This window comes from Jaculus jaculus, chromosome 16 (genome assembly GCF_020740685.1).
Source record: "Jaculus jaculus isolate mJacJac1 chromosome 16, mJacJac1.mat.Y.cur, whole genome shotgun sequence".
Classification (NCBI taxonomy): Eukaryota; Metazoa; Chordata; class Mammalia; order Rodentia; family Dipodidae; genus Jaculus; species Jaculus jaculus.
Window position 1 is genome coordinate 58,440,250 of NC_059117.1, and position 17,620 is coordinate 58,457,869.

The window sequence follows — 17,620 nt, forward strand, 5'->3', positions numbered from 1 at the left end:
CTACTATAACACTAGAACATGTCTGTTTTTTGTTTTGTTTTGTTTTTCAAGGGTCTCACTCTAGCTCAGGCTGACCTGGAATTCACCCTGCAGTCTCAAGGTGGCCTCGAATTCACTGTGATCCTCCTGCTTCTTCTTCTGCTCCCGAGTGCTGGGATTAAAGGCATACACCCACCATGCATGGCTTATGTGTTATTTTTTTAATGGGAAAGTTACTTGGAATTTAAGTTTAAAATCACAAAAAGGTAAAGTGTTCCCTAATGTGAACAGCAAGGTTTTCTGAAAAGGTCCTAAACAAGGGGGTGGGGTGGGAGTGTCATTCTAATTATGCAAGATGTCTTCATAAGTTAAGTTGTCAGGAAATTGAAATTCTAACAATTAGATGTAAATTAACATAAAAGATAAGTAATCAAACCATCATGATCTGATTTTAGAACTTTTGCAATCTACATTTAAAAAAAATAGCTGGGCATGGTGGTACATGCCTATAATTTCAGCATGTAGGAGGCTGAGGAAGGAGGATTGCCATGAGTTGAGACCAGCCTGGGCTACAAAATAAGTTCCAGGTCAGCTTGGGCTAGAGTGAAACCCTGTCTCAAAAATAAAATAAAATAAACTGATAAAAATAAATGCAATCCATTCTTATTTAGCATAAAGCCTTCAATCCACCCATTTCTAAAGGGCTGGTACCTCAGCAGCAATCCGATTGTCCAAAGTCTGTGACTTTCTTAAACAAAGGGCAGCTGCACACATGAGCATCCGTGACAGCTGCATAACTGGACAGCCATGCAACATGACTCTTTTGCACTTGTTGAAAGTTAAGCAGAGTGCTTCTTCCACAAAAAGAAAGCATGTGGCTCACATTCACTAGTGTCCAAGCCGTGACAGTTGGAATAAGTCAGAGCACAACCAACCACACTGAACATCCATCAGTTAGGCCCACAGAGGCAATGGTCACCAAAACATATGACACGACACTTATTTAGTATAACACTCTCTGAGGACCTATCTAGCAGACGAAAACCAAGTATTACAAAAACTAAGTATATAGCAAAAGTCTTCCCCAACTCTTGGTCTGTCTCTTTCTCTTAAACATATATTTAGAGAGCCCTAAAAAGACTCACCTACTATTTCCAAAGACTTACAGGATGCCAAACAGACAGTTCGCTTTTTAGGAAAGTACATTTCTAGTATACAATAAAAACCAAGCTGACAAAAACCCTTCCTGACAAGCAAATTCAAAGGGTCAACTGGACCGCTATCTCTACATGGGCCCTGGGTGGTATGAGATTCATTTCCTAGCAGGGAAGAAACAAAACCAGTGGTGGTTTAGTGACAGAACTTTAGAGAGTTCAGTCACTTGTTCTACTGACAGGATGCTTCCTCTGGGTGGTCATCAAGCTCCTCTAGGGGTACTCATTATAAAGACAAAGCCTAAGAAAAGAATCCATCAGCACAATGATTTGATCATAGAAATTCAAAAGGAAGAGCATACTTTGTTCCTCAGACTGTGAGTTTCAAGAAAGTCCTATGAAAATCAATTTCAAGCCTGTCCCCTTCCTCTCAATCAAGGCTAAGCCAAGTTGGCAAACACTTACATTATTTCCTTTCTCTCGAAGCAGCTTCAAGTGGTCTTTACATTGTTTGAGCTCATCTGTGATTGACTGTTTTTCCTGCTCAGTCATTTCAAACTTCAACTTCAGTTCTGAGAGTACAGTCTGTGTCTTTTCATACTAAAGGCAAAGAAAAAAGAGTGTGCAGACTTGACTTAAGGTGGGTATGAAGTTATGGTTCCAGTCAGGTTGATACACCAGGCCCTGTTTACTAACCCTCAAGACCAAAGACAAACATTTTTGTTTTAAGGAGTATGAGAGGTATTTGAAATCACAGCAGAAGCCTTTAATGTTGATTTAATTCTATGTAATAATTTTCTGGTCCTGGCATTGAAAATACCAAAAAAGAAGATACCGTTTTGTCATCTGATTCTGCCTTTCTTTTATTGATTAATTGATTGATTATTCTATTTGAGGCAGGATCTCACTCTATCCCAAGGCTAACCTGGGATTCACTTGAGCCTCAGGCTGGCCTTGAACTCAAGACGATCCTCCTTCTGTAGCCTTTCAGGTGCTAGGACTAATGGCATGTGCCATCATGTCTGGCCTGCTACCAGTATATAAAAGGATCAAGTGTGTGTGTGTGTGTGTGTGTGTGTGTGTGTGTGTGTGTGTGTGTGTGTTTCGAGGTAGGTAGCCCAGGCTGACCTGGAATTCACTATATAGTCTCAGGGTGGCCTTGAACTCATGGCACTCCTCCTACCTCTGCCTCCTGAGTACTGGGAATAAAGGTGTGTGCCACCATGCCTTGCTGTTTTTTTTTGTTGTTGTTGTCGTTGTTTTGTTTTGTTTTGTTTTGTTTTGTTTTACAAGGTAGGGTCTCACTCTAGCTCTGGCTGACCTGGAATTAACTGTATTCTCAGGGTGGCCTTGAACTCATGGCAATCTTCCTGCTTCTGCCTCCTGAGTGCTGGGATTAAAGGCGTGCGCCACCACACCTGACTTTGTTTTTTGTTTTTTGTTTTTTTTAAAGCAAGTTATGGGAGAATAAAATAACTTTGGAAAATTTTGCATAAAAGAAAAGCAGGTAAATAAAAATTCCATAGCCTGCTTAAATGGCAATGTCAGGAGGTCTGAATTTTTATCCTGGTAAATAAGCAATGTTAACCAAGCTCCCCAACCCAAGGTAGGATCTTGGTTTAGCCCAGACTGACCTGGACCTCACTATAGACTCTCAGACTGGCCTCAAACTCATGGCAATCCTAATTCCTCTGCCTCATGAGTGCTGGGATTAAAGGTGTGTACCACCATGCTCAGCTAATCAGGCTATTTTAATCTTGAAATAAAAAGCATTCATTTCCAGCAAGTCTCCCTTTACCCATCAATCTGGACCAATGGTTTCTAGGGAAGCAAATCAAAGAAGTTTATCTATAGTACCCACCCTTGACTGGACAATTTCTTGTCACTTAAAACCTAACAGTATCAATTTTATGGTCATCCTCCTACCTCTGCCTCCTTTAATCCCAGCACTCAGAAGCTAGGATCACTGTGAGTTCAAGCCCAGCCTGGGACTACAAATTGAGTTCCAGGTCAGCCTGGAGTGAGATTCTACCACAAAAAATGAAAAAGCACTTTTCTCATACCTTTGTGTTTTGTTTTCTTAATTATTCATATAAAAGCTGTTATATATAAAAGTTTAATTAGTAAGACCAAGGTCACCTCCTGCAGCCTTAGCTTCACACATTTCTGTCCCATTTGCCTTTTAACTCTGAGGTAAAAATGAGGTCAGTCTTGATTAAAAGGGAGATATCACATCATATTACTAACACATCAGTTCACAGCAATTTAACCTACTATGGCACTCATGTAAATCCTGGAGATATGTGCTCACGACAGTGTGCATGATAAGCATGATTTCATGAGAAAGGAGCTCAAAGGGAAATATCGTGCAGAACTAAATTAGTAACACATTTGCAGTGGATCATACAGAGATCACAACCTCACTGAAGAGTCTTTTAGTTACAGACATAGAGTAGTTCACATTACAGAGGAGAGCGAGACTGACACATCATTGCACAATGAAATACAGTGAACAGGAAAGGAGGAGGGAAACACTGACAAGCTCAGACGATTTTTAAATGTGCTGCAGATAATGCAATCCAAAGACTACTGAGATTTCGATGCTGTGACAGCACACCATGGCTATCTGTGGACACAGTTAAAACATTCTGCACTGATTATACAGTGACTGTTAACAGATAAACCATTCAACAAAATGGCTGATGTATCCATCGTGACGGACAACCGAATCATCTTCCAGCCATATTGAAAGAATCATGGCATATGGACTGGAAGAATACAAAGTGCATACAGTATTACATACTAAGATTTTTAGTTTGGTACAAAACCAAATGAGAGTTCTCCTAAAATACATATCCTTAGCAAGGTAAAGAACATATTATAAAATTAATTTGTCTATATGAAATAAAAATTATTACAGGTTTTTTTTTGGAACAAACATGGAAGATAGAAGAACAATAATCATTTCCAAACTCAAGACACTTCAAGAAAAGTGCAAAGGAAAAGCTGCATTGATTAAATCTCAAAAAAACAACATTGAGACAATTCATTGTTGAAAACAAAGAGCTGTTTTTAGCTTCCTTCTTTCTACCTTATAAGAAAACTTTGCAAAAAGAAACAAAAAATAAATAATACAATAAAATAAAGGTAAGGCTGGGTGTGGTGGTGCATGCCTTTAATCCCAGCACTCGGGAGGCAGAAGTAGGAGGATCACTGTGCGTTTGAGGCCACCTTGAGACTACATAGTGAATTCCAGGCCAGCCTGAGCTAGAGTGAAATCCTACCTTGAACCCACCCCCCCCAAAAAAAACCAAACCAAAACAACAACAACAACAAAAAACCCTCTTTGCGGTGAGTGAGTCTACAGCTGGGGGTGGAGGAAGAATCCCTGAGGAGCAGACAGGCTTTATCAGCCTTTCATAACCCCCCACACCCAGTTGGCCAGGAAACAATACATGTAGCAGTGTGTGGCCAGAAAGACTAAATACAGTTCTTATTGCACAGCGGGCTTGTCCATTACAAGGCAGTGCGCCAGCCTTGCTCAGGAAGACTTTGGGTGAGCCCCTTCAAAGTCAATCCTCACCACTTTTAACATGGTATTTACAAAACTGCCAAAATCAAGGCTTCAAGCAGAATTACAAGGTAACTTAATTGTGCATGTTTGAGAGAAACAGAAAAAGAGGTGGAGCAGAGAAATAAAATGTCATAGAACAGGTGTTTGGCTGCCTGCTGGGTACGGGGTGAATTTTAAATAACTTATTGTTTTGTTCCTGAGGATGACTTGGAAATATGGACTGATCTTCACCTCCCAAGCCAGCCTGAGATAATCTTTTGAGATAAGGTTTCATGCTATCTATCTATCTATCTATCTATCTATCTATCTATCTATCTATCTATCTATCTATCTATCTATCTAGGGTTTCATGCCATCCATCCATCCATCCATCCATCCATCCATCTATATATACATATATATTATAGCTCAGCTGGCTGAGCTCTTACTATGTAGCCTGGCCTTGAACTCACAGCAATCCTCCTGACTCAGCCTCCCAAATGTTGTGTGATGATAGGCATGAGCATCATACTGACTTAAGGAACTTTTACTTTTTTGTTTGATTTTTGGAGGTGGGTTCTTGCTCTAGTCCAGGTTGACCTGCAATTCACTATGTATTCTCAAGGTGGCCTTGAACTCACAGTGATCCTCCTATGCTTAGATTAAAAGTGTGTGCCACCATGCCCAGCTTTAAGAAACTTTTAAGCCAATTTCACCAGAGTATGTCTCCATCAGTACAGTGTGGCCCAAGTCACCCATCCAAGAGTACTCTAAATATAATACTCGCTTTGAAGGCTATCAATGGACCAAGTCATCTAGTACAAAGGGATTCTCAACATAGGTTAACTATTGGAGAAAAATTAAATATAACTTTATGTACATGGGTTTTTTAAAACAAACACTCCTGGTGAATTTCCTGTACATGGATCATGATACATAGCTAGAAATCACCTAACTGGGTGGGATACTCCCACTGTCAACCAGTGACAGGTAAGGTAATGTCTGTTTCCCTTTATTTCTAGGTAGCATGGATATCAGATTTGCATTGGGCATTAGGTCCAACCACAACTGGGCTCTTAATGTCATTTGGCTTTACCTCTCTCTGTACGTCCTGTGCTTGGTTTTCAGCCTTACTGAGAAGAGTTCTTAAGTCAGCTGAATCTCGAAGATGTTGTTCTTTCAAGGACCCCACTTGGTTCTCAAGCTCTTTCCTGGTCATCTGAAGGATGCTGAGGTCACTTGTAAGCTCTAAACTCTGCTTCTGAGAGCTGCAATGTGAGTATAGACACAGTTATTCACAGGCAAAAACTGAGCACAACAGAAGTCCAATTTCTTTTTTTTAAGTTTATTTATTTTTAATTTATTTATTTGAGAGAGAGAGAGAGAAAGAGAGAGGAAAGAATGGGCATGCAAGGGCCTCTCCAGGCACTCCAAAGGAACTCCAGATGCATGTGCCCCCATTGTGCATCTGGCTTACATGAGTCCTGGGAGTTGAACAGAGGTCCTTTGCCTTTGTAGGCAAATGCCTTAACCATTAAGCCATCTCTTCAGTGCCCTTAAATTTATTTTTAATATTTTATTTCATTTTGTTTATTGTTACTAGAGAAAGAAGCAGATAGAAAGACAGAAAGAAAGAAAGAAAGAAAGGAAGGAAGGAAGGAAGGAAGGAAGGAAGGAAGGAAGGAAGGAAGGAAGGAAGGGAGAGAGAGAGAGGAGGGGGGGGAGGGATGGATAGATGGACGGACAGGGAGGGAGAGGGAGAGAAAATGTGTGTGCCAGGGCCTCTAGCCACTGCAAATGAATTCTAGACACATGTGCCACCTAGTGCATCTGGCTTTCGTGGGGAAAGGGGAATTAAACCTGGACCCTTAGGCTTTGTGGGGAAGCACCATAACCACTAAGCCATTTCTCCAGCCCCTAATTTTTCTTTTTTAAATTTATTTATTTTTTTATTTTAGAGAAAGACAGAGAATGGGCATGCCAGGGCCTAGAGCCACTGCAAAGCCTTATATTTAGCCAGGCCAAATGAGCCAATGGGTGCAATCGTGGCACGAGTGTTATGGGGGAAACCAGCTGCTCTCTAATTGGACTGGAGGCCTGCTCCATGGGAGGGACTACATCCCTGATACTGAAAACCTACAACAGGGGTAGTCATGAGCCCAAGGGGTATAATGTGTACTGCTGTCTGGCCAAATGTATACACTATGCTCACCAAACTGCCTACTAAGCACATTTCTTAATGTTCATACTTATATATTAATGCTACTCTCACTTTTGGTTAGAGAAACTTCTCTTTTCAAATGGCTGTAACTTTGGGATGACTCAAAAGGCACCATGGTGCTGAGAAAAAGTGACAGAGGAGTGGTCAGCACTGAAATATCTCTATCATACCTTTCAAGGCTCAGGGTCTAATGTGGAACAGGTAGCAGAAAGAATGTTAGAGCCAAAGGAAGGGTAAGACTCCTTACAATGTACTCCTCCAGACACAAAATGGCCTGGATATCCATAGCTTCACAGTGCCTGACACTACCTACACAAGACCATCATAATAGGAGGAAAAGATCATGACATCAAACTACGAGAGAGACTTATTGAAGCCGGGTGTGGTGGTGCACACTTTTAATCCCAGCTCTTGGGAGGCAGAGGTAGGAGGATTACTGTGAGTTCAAGTCCACCCTGAGACTACATAGTGAATTCCAGGTCAGCCTGAGCTAGATAGAGTACCCTATCGCAGGGGGGAAAAAAAAAGGAATGTGTTCGTTAAAGGTACTTTTGCAAAGCCTACCAGCCCAGTTTCAATTCCCAAGTGCCCATGTAAATCCACATGCATCTGGTGTTTGCTTGCAGTGGCAGCCCTGGCATACCCATTCAGCCTTCCTCTCATGTGAATAAATAAATACAAATATTAAAAACAAAAAAACAAACAAACAGTGACTTTAGGCCAGGTGTGGTAGGGCACACCTTTAATCCCAACACTCAGGATGCAGAAGTAGGAGGATCACTGTGAGTTTGAAGCCACCCAGGTAAGCTTGGGCTAGAGTGAGACCCTACCTAGAACCCCCCCCCCAAAAAAAAACCACAGTAATTTTAGAAAGAAACATGTATTCTGGGCCTGGGGAGGTGGGTCAGCAGTTAAAGTTGCCTGCCAACCTTGTTTTAATTCCCCAGTACCCATGTAAAACCAGAAGTACAAATGTAGCACATGTGTCTGGAATTCATTTGTAGTGGAGAAAGGTTCTAGTGTATACATTTATCCAATTTTCTCTCAAAAAAGTTTTTAAATTTATACTATTTTTATAACTTTGTATTAAACCATAAACATTACTTATTTTTTTATGAGACAGAACTGGTGTACCAGGGCCTGTAGCCACTGCAATCTAATGTATGTGCCACCTTGTGTTTGGCTTACATGGGATCTGGGGAGTTGAACATGGGGCCTTAGGCTTTATAGGCAAGCAGCTCAAGTGCTAAGCCATCTCTCCAGCCTCCAAAACATTATTTAATTATAATTATATATAGTGGCATACGCCTGTAATCCCAGCACTCGGGAGGCAGAGGTAGGGTTGCTTTGAGTTCGAGGCTACCCTCAGACTACATAGTGAATTCCAGATCAGCCTGAGTTAAGAGTGAACCTCCACCTCAAAAAAAACATTAAAAAAAAAAAAAAACACAACGCACAAATATAGATGGGGCCTGGGGACATAGCTAGACCCTACGTGCAACCCTTAGCATCAGGATAGGGGACAGACTGTGACTTGCTCACTGAAAAAAAAAAGATCAATATGGAATGGATCAATTTTATAGAAGGAATCAATTTTGATCTTAAAATTTAGTAAATTTGTAGGAAAACAGGACCCAATTATATTCACTGGTATAAGTCTAATAAACTCAACAATTTGCTTATAACTATTTTTGATACTTTCCAGAAAAATTTGGCCAGGCATGGTGGTCAATGCTATTAATCTCAGCACTTCAGTGGCAGAGATAGGAGAATCTCTGAGTTTAACGCCAGTTTGGGCTAGAGTGAGACCCTGCGTCAAAATATAAAACAAAAGGTGAGGTGGTGGCAGGAGAGATGACTCCGCAAGTAAGGCAGTTGTCTGCAAAGTCTAATAACCAGGGTTTTATTCCCCAGAACACACCTAAAGCCAGATGTATAATGTGATGTATACACCTGGAGTTTGTCTGCAGCAGCTAGAGGCACCAGAGTGCCCGTTTTCTCTCTCTCTCTCTCTCTTTTTTTCTCTCTCTCTCTGTTATCTCTGTGCTTGCAAATATTTTTGTTTTGTTTTTGTTTTTTGAGGTAGGGTCTCACTCTAGCTCCGGCTGACTTGGAATTCACTATGTGGTCTCAGGGTGGCCCGCACTCACAGAGATACTCCTACCTCTGACTCCCAAGTGCTAAAGACATGTGCCACCATGCCCGGCATAAATATTTTTTTGTTGTTGTTTTTATTTTTCCAGGTAGGGTCTCACTCTAGCCCAGGCTGATGTGGAACTAACTATGTAGTCTCAGGGTAGCCTCAAACTCATGGCGATCCTCCTACCTCCAGAGTGCTGGGATTAAAGACATGCACCACCACACAGGGCTATAAATGAAATATCTAAAGAAAGGATTCTTCACATAACCCTGTTTGAAATTTACCTTTTTCTGTGTGTGTGTGGGGGGAAGATTTGCTAGGGGTGGAATTCAGGGCTTCATGAGTGCTAGAAAAACTGTCTATCACTTAGCTACATGCCCAAGCCCACCCTACATGAAATTCAGAAGGTCATTTTGTATCTTTTGTATTACAAATAGTTGACTCTAGCCATCTGATCATCACCCTTACGAACAGAGAGGATCATGGGATGAAAGGTAAACAATACCCTGTCAAATAACCAGAATCTGACTAAAGACTTTGTTACAGAAGGTATTTAAGTATCAAATCTGAGAAAAGTTAAGTATTTAACATTAAGAAAAGGAACTTCTTCCATACTTGTGCAATTCTTTCTCTTGTCGCTGCAGCTCTGATGACAGTAGAACATTTTCCTTTTTTAGAGAATGACACTCCATTTCCAATGCATCCCATTCTTTTCTCAATTTCTCTAGCTCACCTAAAATAGCCCCAAAACATACTTGTTAATATAGGAACATAAATCTATGGTAATTCAGAAGATAAAGAACAGTATCTTATTATTTTTGTGTTTGTTTTTCGAGGTAGGGTCTCACTCTAGTTCAGGCTGACCTGGAATTAACTATGTAGTCTCAGGGTGGCCTCGAACTCATGGAGATCCTCCTACCTCTGCCTCCCGAGTGCTGGGATTGAAGACGTGCGCCACCATGCCTGGCATAAGAACGGTATCTTAGAGAATGTATTTTTCCCCTTAAAAGCATGTAGAAAGGGAAGGATAGGTTTCCCATTGGTCCAGTTTCGTCAACTAATCTGTACACCTACAACAGTGTCCATTGCTGCTGAGAACCTGAACTGAGTTAAACTGGCTGCTTGTGAACTTGTGCTGGTTATCTCGAAGCTTAACAGTTGTTTGTCCAATTAAACACTTCACCAGTATTTAGTCCAGGCTGTACAGATGATGTATTCAGATTATTGTCCTTGTTTATCTATAGACTCAAACATAATCATTTTAAAGTACCTTGGGAGTATGTAGAGTGTAACTATAATAGCTTTATAATCCTAATGATTTTTTTAAATCAAATTGTATGTTACAATCACAAATTAAAGCCAGTATTTAAAAGTGAAAAAAAAAAAAAAGCATGTAGGTTTTTTCTGCATGGCTATTTGTTGAATCCTGTTACTTTCATCAATGCCTAAAGGAAATTCTATTAACTTGAGATTGTATAGTACTTTTCCTCTACTTCATTGTTTTAAGACCAGGTGCGCGCCAACACGCTAACAAATAACTTTCAATGGTACTAGATGGTATTAGTAAGATTGTAAAATCCTGTAATTTTTGCAGTAGTTGACTGTGCTCAAGTTGAAGCCCCAATATAAGGAGTAAGGGCTGCTGGGTGGGTGGGGTGATGGTGCACCATGCAGCCCCAGCACTTGGAGACAGGTAAGAGAATCACTTGAACTCAAGGACAACTTGGACTATACAGTGAGACCCAGCCCTCCCCACTCCACCAGAAGGAAAAAAAGGCATGCCAGCAAAGGTGGCACATACCTTTAATTCCAGCACTGGGGAGGCAGGGACAGCGGGAGCCCTGTGAGTTTGAAGCCAACCTGAGATTACATAGTGAATTCCAGGTCAGCATGGGCTAAAGCAAGACCCATCTGGAGCACCCCAGCCCCCAGTGCGTTACACACACACACACACACACACACACACACACACAATCAGTCAAGGGCTTTATGTAAAATAAAATCCATTTCCCAACCTTGCAACCTTGTTGCTTCCTCTCTCTGCTGGTCTTCGCACTGCTGACACCGGAGCTGGAAACTGCTTTGCAGACTCCTGATTTCTGTCTCATATTCAGCAGCTGCTTTCCTCCACCTCTCCAGCTCGGCTCGCACCTTCCTGAGCTCCTCTTGCAAAGAAGCAAAGTCAGTGTCCCGCTCAGAGGCAGCCTTTGCTGCTGCTTGGTGAAGTAGCAAGATCTCATCCTGGGCATTAAGCAGTTTATCTCTGGAGTTTGTGATTTCACTGTCCTTCTCCTCCCGAAGATTCTCAATGTCCATGTGTAACCTCTGCAGCTGGGCTACAAAAATATATTTATCCATCATTTTCTTAGTCCATTGTAATGAGGGATAAAATAACATGCCATTACTGGCTATAGCTACTACAGAGCAGTTTCTTTCTTTCTTTTCTGTTTTTGGTTTTTCGAGGTAAGAGTCTATGATGGTCAGGGCGCGTGCGCGTGCGTAGGGTCTCACTCCAGCCCAGGCTGACCTGGAATTCACTCTGTATTCTCAAGCTGGCCTCAAACTCACTGTGATTCTCCTACCTCAGTCTCCCAAGTGCTGGGACTAAAGGTGTGTGACCTCATGCCGGGGTACATGTTATTTTTTTTTTTTTCTATCCTCTTGCTGATAACAGTCTTTCATTTTGGGAGAGGGACTCATATAGCCCAGCCTGGCCTTGAACTTGCTGTAGCGAGTATGCAGCTGAGGCTGGCTGTGAATGTATGATTCTCTTCCCTCCACTTCCCAAGTGCTACTATTACAGGATGTACCACCCACCACACCCAGCTCCATTTTACCAAATCTTCACTCCTGCTTTTTCCACTAAAGGGAGCTCATTAAAGAAAAAGGTCCAAAAATTCAGTTGTGATCAGCTCAAAAGAAGAACCAAAGCCATGAAAAATGTTGACTCTGCATTTTCCTTTCTGTTGTTGTTGGTTTTTCAAGGTAGGGTCTTGCTCTAGCCCAAGCTTACCAGAAATTCACTATGTAGTCTCAGACTGGCCTTAAACTCACAGTGATTCTCCTACCTCTGCCCCCAAAGTGCTGAGACTAAAGGTGTGCTCCATCACACCCAGCCCTTTCCATTCTGTTTGAATCACTAAAAACGAACAAGTGGGTTGGAGAGATGGCTTAGCGATTAAGGTGCTTGCTGCAAAGCCAAAAGACTCAGGTTCAGTTCCCCAGGACCCACATAAGTCAGATGCACAAGGTGCCTCATGCATCTGGAGTTTGCAGTGGCTGAAGGCCCTGGCACACCTATTCACTATCTCACACTCTCTCCATCTCTATCTGCATCTTTCTCCTTCTCAAATAAATTAATAAAAATTTTAAAAAATAAACAGTATCAATCTCCATCAACTTTGGGACATCCCATACCTTGAAGAACCTGTATTTGTTTGGCTGATTCCTCAACTTGGTTTCGATAGGCTTTTCTTTCTTCTTCTAAGAGAGCTAAAAGTAAAGACACAGGTTTATCAAATCTTGTGAGGTTTTAAAGGTATTCACAATTGAGCAGCTGAAAATTTCTAAAAAGTTTTCTCCTAAGGTTTACCCAAAACACAGCAGTTATACAATAAGTACTATCAGCATTAAGCATTAATATTTTTAGGAACACAAAAGTAAGTAATAAATCTATGAAACTGAGTAACAGAGTTTCATCTTGATAGCTGTTAATCATTTTGAGATTAAATTAAAAGAAAGGGGAGGGTACTGGAGAGATGGTTTAGTTGTTAAGGCATGTGACTGTGAAGCCTAAGGACCCAGGTACTATTCCAAATTAGCCAGATGCACATGACAGCTCATGCTTCTGTAGTTCATTTGCAGTGGCTGGAGGCCCTGGCGCACCAATTTTCTATTCTCCTTCCCCCCCTTCTCTCTCCCCCTCCCTCTGTCTCCAAGGCAACTTAATAAGAACTTATCTCAAGATTTTTTTTTTTCAAGGTAAGATCTCAAGACACTTTAGACCAGGCTGACCTGGAATTCATTATGTAGTTTTCAGGCAAGCCTCAGATTCACACTGATCCTCCTACCTTAGCTTCCCAAGTGCTAGGATTAAAAGCATGCACCACCATGCCTGGGTTTTTTTGTTTGTTTTTTTTTAAACATTCTGAGGCAGAGTCTTGCTCTTCCTGCCCAGGGTGGCCTCCTCAAAGTCATACGTGCTACTGGCGTTGGCTTAGAAGATTCTATATCTTAACATTGACTGGTTTCTTACTAATGACTAGACCAGGAAAAAAATTAGATAGATAAATATCATAGAGAACATAAATTTCCCTTATCTTGTACTAAGCAACTGACATCAAGTATAATAAAAACTTACAATAAATTGATATCATGTCTTTTTTTATCTTTTTTTCTTGGTTTTTCGAGGTAGGGTCTCACTCTGGTCCAGGCTGACCTGGGATTAACTCTGTCATCTCAGGGTGACTTTGAACTCATGGCAAATGCTGGGATTAAAGGCGTGCACCACCACGCCCGGCTCTTTTTTTTCTTTTTGTTGTACAGGTTGATCGAACATTCTAATCCTCCCAAAATCAAATTTTAAAAAAGTATATTTTATTTATTTATTTGAAAGAAAGAAAGAGGCAGGAGGTGGGGACTGGGAATGGGCGCGGCAGGGCCTCTAGCCACTGCAAACTAATACCAGATGCATGCGCCCCCTTGTGGATTTGGCTGTCGAGAACCACTTTTTGTTTTATTTTTCGAGGTAGGGTCTCAATCTGGCCCAGGCTAACGTGGAATTCGCTCTGTATTCTCAGGGTGGCCTTGAACTCATGGCGATCCTCCCACCTCTGCCTCCTGAGTACTGGGATTGAAGGCGTGCACCACACGCCCAGCTTCAGAACCACTTTTAATGCCACATATTTCATATGAGAGGCTACACAAATGTCCAACCGTCACCTATCTTGGAAAGCTGTGGTCCGGAGCTATACACATCTCTGAGCCCCAACTTCTGTGCCCTCCACTATGTCCTGCTGCCTTCTTCATATAACGCCGCAGGAATTAAAGCAATCTTGGTCTCACCTTGAAGTTCAAAGCATTTTTGTTTACTTGTTCTAGCTAGCTCCTGGGCTTCGATCAGTTCTTTGCGGAGATGCTGAATGTCTTGTTTTGCCTCAATTTCTGATTGGGCACCCTGTAGATCATCTGATAAAACATGTTAATTTTAAAGCAAAAGTTAGTACCACACTGTAATGCCTATATTCAAAGACTGGCAATATCTTCCATGCTTAGGAATGTACAGTTAATAAAAATACCACTACTGAGTTAAAACTTAGTAGTAAGCATTTTAGTCATATTACCCAAAGAACATGCACATAGTTAACACAAATAACAGTACTATGAAATATAGACATTGAGTTAATTCACTGATGAAGAGTTTATGTAAGACTTAAAATCCAGAGAAACAGGCATAAAATTTCCATCTTTTTGTTGTTGTTGTCTTTGGTTTATTGTTTTGAAGCAGGGTCTCACTATAGGCCAAACTGACCTGGAATTCACTCTGTAGCCCAGGGTGGCCTAAAAGTCACTGAAATCCTCCTATATCAGTCTACGTAGTGCTGGAATTAAAGTTAAATGCATGCACTAGTATGCCTGACATCATAATCAATTTTGATATCTGATAAAGATGACAAACCAGAACACACAGCACTTACTTTTCAAATAAAATGAAAAGAACAGGTTTTATGCTAATGACATTTCAAGACAATATAATCAACACAATAATGAATTGTGCAAACATAGGGGAGCTTTTGTTTGCACATTAGTTCTCTGAACCATATGAGGGATCAACATTCTAATTATAGTGAATAAGATGCCATGCATGAAATTAGACAAACACAAGCTCCCCAGAGTGTGGGTCACAGGAAGAGGGATACTGACAAGAAGATTTACCAATTAAGTTTGACAAACACACACAAATGATTGCATTCAAACTAACCAAGTGAGTGTATAACTCTCCTTCTAGGAAACCAAGTGCCAGCTTTTTTTTTTACAAAGCACTAATAAGAAACCTTTGTTTGCTTGCTAAGGTTAAGTAAGGGTTGGTTGTGTGGGAAAATGCTCTTATTAGTTCTCTCGCACAGGTCCAGCTTCACAACACCGCAGTTGTGTCCCAGAAATGGAAGCTTTGTATCAATCTGCTTTACAATCTGGGATAAGAGTGTGATGAGGACAAGGGGAAAATGTGTAGATAAAAGTAAAATGAAGCCTTCCTACACCAAATCTATCTTATTTATCTTTTCTTTCTTTCTTTCTTTTTTTTTTTTTGTTTTTGTTTTTGTTTTTGTTTTTGTGAGGTAGGGTCTCACTCTAGTTCAGGCTGATGTTGAATTCACTACGTAATCTCAGGGTGGCCTCGAACTCACAGCGATCCTCCTACCTCTGCCTCCCAAGTGCTAGGAATAAAGGCATGAGTTACCACACCCAGCTATCTTTTCTTTTTTTAGACCAAGTCTTTGTAGTCCAGGCTGTCTTTGAACTTGCAGTCTTGCCTCAATCTTTACTAGCATATGCCACAAGAATTGGTTCCATTTTATTAGATTTAGAAGCTAAGCAGAAATAAATGCTATTGAGGAGTTAGGATAGATGAAAAGATTAACAGAACATTTTTCCCAGGCCTCCCAGCATTTGGAAGACTAAGGCAGGAGGATCTCTAGTTCACGAAGTTCACAATTTAACAAAAAAATTTTTAATTTACTTATTTGAGAATAAGAAAGAGCCAGGGTGGGGGAAGGAAAGGAGGGAGGGAGGGAGGGAGGGAGGGAACGAATGGATGCACCAGGGCCTCCAGCCACTACAAACGAACTCCAGATGCATGCACACCCTTGTGCATCTGGCTTACGTGAGTCCTAGAGAATCAAACCAGGATCCTTTGGCTTTGCAGGTAAACACCTTAACCGTTAAGCCATTTCTCCACCCCTAGTTCATGACTTTTTAAAATTAATTATTAAATAAGTAATTTGCAAGCAGAGAGAGACAGAAAGAGCAACAGAACGGGCACACCAGCGCCTCCAGCCACTGCAAACGAACTCCAGATGCATGAGCTTTACAAGGATACTGGAGAATTGAACCCTAGTCATAGGGTTTGCAAGCAAACGCCTTAACTGCTCAGCCATCTCTCCAGCCCTAGTTCATGATTTTAATAAAATAATCTGCTTTTCTCTTTACAACAATGGAACCCTTTGATTTGTCTGATATGTGAGCTATTTCACTAAATATCTTTGAAATTAAAAGTATAGACAGAAGTAATCCTGACATCCTGCAAGTACTTTGTGCCCAACACACAGTCCAATCATGACATTGGTATCAGAAATGTTGAGCCAAAAGCCAGATTTCTTGGACAAAGGCAAAAACCCTACAACTACAGATGCTTCTAAATAAAGAAATTCCCACAGGCCACCAGTGCCATCCCTTAGCCCCTAACAGCTTTCTGGCTGGTGTCAGGCTACTATGCCATCTTGTCTAACCCACTGGACTGAGCTTCTCAGAATGAAGAGAAGAAGAAAGGGTGAAAACTACAGGTTTATCAACAAGCCTCCCCAAAAACACTTTATTTTAAAATTACGTTTATAAACATTGACATTTCTTACCTACTTCATTCTAAACAAATAACTAACAACAAATAAATGTTCCTTCCAAGTAAACAAGTTTATCACATACATTGCATATTTTAGCTACACTTAAAAGTTTTTAGCCTTGGGGATGAAGAGATGGCTAAAGTGGTTAAAGGTGCTTGCTTGCAAAAGCCTGATGACCTGGGTTCAACTCTTCAGTACACACATAAAGCCAGATGCACAAAGTGGCATATGCCCCTGGAGTACATTTGCAGTTGCAGAAGTCTTTAACCACTGAGCAATTTCTCTAGTCTAATACATAAATTTTAGTTCCTGCTATTTTAAAATATTTTTTAAATTGGTTTTTAGAGATAGGGTCTCACACCAAGGATGCCTGGAATTCACTCTGTAGTCTCAGGATGGCCTTGAACTCACAGCAATCCTCCTACATGTGCCTCCCTCCCAAGTGCTGAAATTACAGGTGTGTGCCACCACGTCTGGCTTTAAAGTACCTGTTTTTAATCAGTTAACTCCAACTTAAAACTTCATATATTACATGAAATAGATCTTGTGGCAAAAGGCAAATCTAGTATCCTGCTTTATGATGTTCTAAAAACATGTTAAATTACCTTTCAGTAGGGATACTTTAGCAAGAGGTTCATTTAGATCTTGTTCATCCATTTGGGCATCTAAAAGGGAGGAAAAAGACAATTACAAGTAGTATTCAAATCTATTAGCCAACTACTACTATCAAAAGAAATAATTAGAATGGATATACTTCTTTTATTATATTGAAAATAACTTTAATAAAATACGTAAGATGCAAGAGAGTGACTTGATACAAGAGATGACCTGATAAAAGATCTGTTTCCATTAAGCACATATTCTGAAATTTTCATCAGTATTAACGAAGACACCAAGCCTTCAATATTATCTTCACACTTGCTAGCATCACTGTGACACTCACCAGTTGTATCA

At 40.8% G+C, this 17,620-nt stretch overlaps 1 protein-coding gene across 6 annotated transcripts in view; it reads right to left on the minus strand.

Annotated features, from left to right (window-relative positions):
* The window catches only part of LOC101614787 (sarcolemma associated protein), a 168,442-nt gene that overhangs the window by 4,048 nt on the left and 146,774 nt on the right, over window positions 1-17,620 (minus strand). For all 6 annotated transcript variants that reach the window (XM_004661312.2, XM_045136195.1, XM_045136194.1 and 3 more), the window contains 7 exons: window positions 17,272-17,331; window positions 14,112-14,234; window positions 12,465-12,539; window positions 11,063-11,383; window positions 9,663-9,780; window positions 5,783-5,954; window positions 1,599-1,733 (listed from right to left, as the gene is read on the minus strand). In XM_004661312.2, the coding sequence (XP_004661369.1) occupies window positions 1,599-1,733; window positions 5,783-5,954; window positions 9,663-9,780; window positions 11,063-11,383; window positions 12,465-12,539; window positions 14,112-14,234; window positions 17,272-17,331 (1,004 nt within the window). The remainder of the gene's footprint in view (window positions 1-1,598; window positions 1,734-5,782; window positions 5,955-9,662; window positions 9,781-11,062; window positions 11,384-12,464; window positions 12,540-14,111; window positions 14,235-17,271; window positions 17,332-17,620) is intronic.